Here is a 5000-nt window from a genome sequence, read left to right on the forward strand (position 1 = left end):
GCTTTTCTGTATGTCACCAGATAACTATCCAGCCCGGTCTCACGGCAGTTCGTGTAAATGTCACGTTATTTTTAATCTATTGATTCGTGTTCACAGGGACGTTTTTCTTGTTTTTACGTGGTGGCCAGCACAAAAATGTGAAGTAATGTATTTCAATGGGAAGCATATTTCGTGGTCACAGCACAAAAATGGTAGGGAGTAGTATGAAAATATAAAAAAACGTTTGACCCATCCACCATGGATCAAACAACACAGGGCTTTCACCTGGGCGAGCGGGGATCGCGTCCCGCCTGTGGCGTTTTGTTTCCCGTAGTCTTCCTAATCACAACCGTTATTGTCGCGCGTTCCCAGTGGCCATCTCCCAGCGTGTGAGGCGTCCTTTCCCTGTAGTGTTTTTCCTAAACCCAACCTCCGCCATCCCGTCATTGTGGCACGTCCCCAGCGGCCGTCCCCCGCGGCCGTCTCCCGGCGCGTGAGGCGTCCTTTTCGGCCGTCTCCCGGCATGTGAGGTGTCCTTTCCCCGTAGCCGCGTTCTCAGCGGCCGCCTTGCGGCTGTCTCCCAGCATATGAGGCATCCTTTTCGGCCGTCTCCCGGCGTGTGAGGCGTGCTTTCCCTGTAGGGTATTTTGTGCTGCCCACCACGTAAAAAACGAGAAAAACGTCCCCGTGAACACGTATCAATAGATTAAAAATGACATTTACACAAACTGCCGGGAGACTGGTTTGAACTATCTTGTACAGGCCTCATGATGTAGCATTTATGTTTCATATATACTTCCTATTTAAGTGAATGAGAAAGCGTGTCCAAAGTTTTTTAAATTATCTTTTGGGCATTTTCAACCTTTATTTTGACAGGACAGCTGAAAACATGAAAGGGGAGAGAGAGGGGGAATGATAGCAAAGGGGTGCAGGTCGGAGTTGAACCCAGGCCCGCTGCGCCGAGGAGTAAACCTCCATACATGGGCACCGGCTCTACCAACTGAGCTATCCGGGCGCCCGTGTGTCCAAATTTTTGACTGGTACTGTTAATATTTAATTGTGTGTGTCTGTCGGCGTCTTACTGTGTCTGCGGTTGAACGGCCGGCTGAGTTGGGTCCAGTTTGACAGCCGGGAGCCACGCTGCGCTCTGACGCGGATGTTGTAGTCAGCGTCGGAACCCAGGTCAAAGGTCAGGTCACAGTGAGCGTGAGGAGTCAGCTGACACTCGGGAGCGTCCACCCAGCTGCCGTTCAGCACCGTCAGCTCAAACTCCCTGCAGCAGCAAGAGAAGAAGAGGACAGAATGACGCTTTTTGACACTTTTTACCCTTTTTCTTTGATGCTTTTTAACGTATTATTTAATGCTGTAAAACATATGCAATGCTTTTCTTGATTCTTTTGACGCTTTCAACTTTATTTTTGCTTTTGAAGATTTTTTTTAAACGTTTTTTTATGTTTATTTTCGCCTTTTTGAGGCCTTTAACGTTTTTTTGTTATGCTTGTGAAGGCACTTTTAAGTGCTTTTTCACGCTTTTGTGACGGTTTCAAACATTTTTTGACGCTTTTTACGTTGTTTATGCTTTCAGGGCCCTATCTTGCACCCGGCGGAGTGTGGCGCAAAGCCTGGCGCAAGTGTCTTTGCTAGTTTAAGACTGATGCAGTTGTCAGTTTCCTGTCCAGCGCCCACGTCGTTTAAATAGCAAATGCACCTGCACCTATCTGTGGCCCATGGGCGTGCTGGTCTTACAGGGAGGTGTGTTCAGGTGCATTCTGGGCGTGCTGGTCTTACAGGGAGGTGTGTTCAGGTGCATTCTGCCGTATTGCTATCTTGAGGCAGCGGAAGTGATCGTGCCATTGACCAACAAAATCGTGGTCTAAAGTCAATAGCGCACCATGTCATTATTTTAATAGCGCATTAGTAAAATGCTCCTAGGCTTATGTACAGCAGGCGCACACTATGCTTGTTACACACACAGGGACGCACAGCAGCACACACACATGCAAAAGATTAAAAATGAAAATTTTACGGTGCAAATGCGCCATCACAATAACAATACTCCAAGGTCCAAACGCGCCTGGCTTTTAAAGGGAATGGGAGATGGTCTCTGATTGGTTGATTGCATGTTACACCCAAAACACACCTCTGATTAATGAAGACACTAAGTACAACCCTTTAGAACCATGCGTCCAGCGCACGGACCCTTTTTTCTGCCGTCAAACTAGCAAAAGTGGATTTGGACACGCCCTAAACGCAGCTTAGATCGTTAAAATAGGGCCCTAGATGTTTTTTTGTTTTTTTTACCTTTTTACGATTTTGGGATGACTATTTTTTGGGACGTTTTTTGAGGCTTTTCTAATGTTTTCTTTACACCAAGAGACTCACGGAGAGTTTTAACCCCTAATACTGCTTTTACGTTCCAGGTTTTCAGTTTAGTTTGTCTGTCTGTCAGCAGGATTACAGAAAAACTACTTGCACAATTTCAATGAAACTTGAAGAAAGGATGTAGTACGGGTCAAGGAAGAATCTATTACATTTTGGAGTGGATACGCAAATTATCTTTCACTCTCTTTCAATTTTTTTAACTTTGCGAGATAGGGCGTTTTGTGCCGCATTCATGTGGTGTAGGAATAATCAGAATAATGACTTGCTGACTGGGAAAACTCGCCCTGCATTAACCCTTGTGTTGTCTTCCTTCTGTTAAAGTATAAACTATCACCCCATTGTGTGTTACATCGTCTTAGCCAACTTCATTCCAACCTATTACCACTAGTGTTACACTTATTTCTGGAATTCATGGTCAATAAACATCATTAATATTAACTTATACCTACTTTCTGAGTTAAAAAAAAGCACAAATAATGAATTATTTTGACTAACAATTAAAATCAGAGGATGTGGAGTGGATCACAGACTGGTATCTGTCAACGTTTAGTCAGGAAACTGTTTTGAAACAATTTCAATTTCTTTTCAAATGCTATAAAGTGGAATAAAACCCCCACAATTCAATGAGAGTAATGATCCGATCCTTCATTTTACTCACAAAAAGCGTTGTATGGAACCATCAATGTTATTTTTAGGTAATTTGGTTTTAAGTAACCTATATTTCTGGTACAAACTTGAAAACGGGTCAAATTTGACCCGAGGACAACAGGAGGGTTAACATTTTGAGATAGGACATAATATGGCTGAGGGCTGCACTCTCAGAGTGCCATTGTAACAAACGTCGCAGCATGACTGCGGAACGGGTTGTGTAATCTGAAACTGAACATATTTGCCGTATTCTCCAGAAGAAGTTGAAGTTGTGCCTCAGAGATTATTATCCAAACTCCCTGCATGCCTCTGACTCACTGAAGCTACTTATTCCCTTTGTGTTTTGATTTTGTTTTGCATCCAGATTAATTGAAAACCACATTGAGGATGTAATTAGGTGTAAACATGAGTCAGCGTGGCCTGTGGACAGGTGCAGCCTACCTGTTGGGTGACATTTATCACCGTGAACTAATTACATTCCAGTGGTTCCTTTCGGCACTTTTTTGGCGCTTTTGATGCTTGAGATTTTAACGCTTTTGCGGGCACAACACGTCATTACGATCATCTAACGCAGTGTTACTCAAACTTTTTCAGACCAAGGACCACTATATAATTAAACAGAAACTCACAGACCACCAAAATATCCCCAAAAACAACAGGCTTCCTTCCACATCTTGTCAGTTTTACAGTAACGTAAACTTTGTTTGTTGTAAAAAGTTCTGCCCTGATTTTATTTAAACTTGGTGGAAGGATGAAGCACGGCTCGAGGAAGAACCCATTACATTTTGGAGTCGATACGCAAATTATCTTTCACTCTTTTTCACTTTTGTTAACTTTGCGAGATAGGGCGTTTTGTGCTACATTCATGTGGTGTAGGAATAATCAGAATAATGACTTGCTGACTGGGAAAACTCGCCCTGCATTAACCCTTGTGTTGTCCTCCTTCTGTTAAAGTATAAACTATCACCCCATTCTGTGTTACATCGTCTTAGCCAACTTCATTCCAACCTATTACCACTAGTGTTACACTTATTTCTGGAATTCATGGCCAATAAACATCATTAATATTAACTTATACCTACTTTCTGAGTTAAAAAAAAGCACAAATAATGAATTATTTTGACTAACAATTAAAATCAGAGGATGTGGAGTGGATCACAGACTGGTATCTGTCAACGTTTAGTCAGGAAACTGTTTTGAAACCATTTCAATTTCTTTTCAAATGCTATAAAGTGGAATAAAACCCCCACAATTCAATGAGAGTAATGATCCGGTCCTTCATTTTACTCGCAAAAAGCGTTGTATGGAACCGTCCATGCTATTTTTGAAGCAATTTGGTTTAAAGTAACCTATATTTCTGATACAGAAACTTTGAAAACGGGTCAAATTTGACCCGAGGACAACAGGAGGGTTAACATTTTGAGATAGGACATAATATGGCTGAGGGCTGCACTCAAACGTATACAACAAACGTCGCAGCATGACTGCGGAACGGGTTGTGTAATCTGAAACTGAACATATTTGCCCTATTTTCCAGAAGAAGTTGAAGTTGTGCCTCAGAGATTATTATCCAAACTCCCTGCATGCCTCTGACTCACTGAAGCTACTTATTCTCTTTGTGTTTTGCATCCAGATTAATTGAAAACCACAGTGAGGATGTAATTCCAGTCCCCGCCGGATCGTTGAATCAGCTTCTATGAGAACATGCAAGCCAATCTAAACTTTCACTATTGTGAATTACCTGTTGCTAACTTGCTTTTTCCCTGTATCACCTCAGACCATCTCACCCTGAGCCTGGACCCAGATCTACCTGCCAGCACCGCAAGATCCAAAGCACTGGAGCCCAGAACCCATTCCCTCTCTCTGACTCATCTGAATCTCCTGCCACTCAAACAGTATTTAGTAATTAGGTGTAAACATGAGTCAGCGTGGCCTGTGGACAGGTGCAGCCTACCTGTTGGGTGACATTTATCACTGTGTACTAATTACGT

General features: G+C 42.9%; 1 protein-coding gene across 1 annotated transcript in view; it reads right to left on the reverse strand.

Moving 5' to 3' along the window:
• Positions 1-5000, reverse strand: part of crfb16 (cytokine receptor family member B16) — a 14973-nt gene that overhangs the window by 5262 nt on the left and 4711 nt on the right. The window contains exon 4 of the mRNA XM_031292711.2: positions 1062-1252. Coding sequence (XP_031148571.1) covers positions 1062-1252 — 191 coding nt within the window. The remainder of the gene's footprint in view (positions 1-1061; positions 1253-5000) is intronic.

The sequence above is a fragment of the Sander lucioperca genome, chromosome 9 (assembly GCF_008315115.2).
Source record: "Sander lucioperca isolate FBNREF2018 chromosome 9, SLUC_FBN_1.2, whole genome shotgun sequence".
In the NCBI taxonomy this organism is placed as follows: Eukaryota; Metazoa; Chordata; class Actinopteri; order Perciformes; family Percidae; genus Sander; species Sander lucioperca.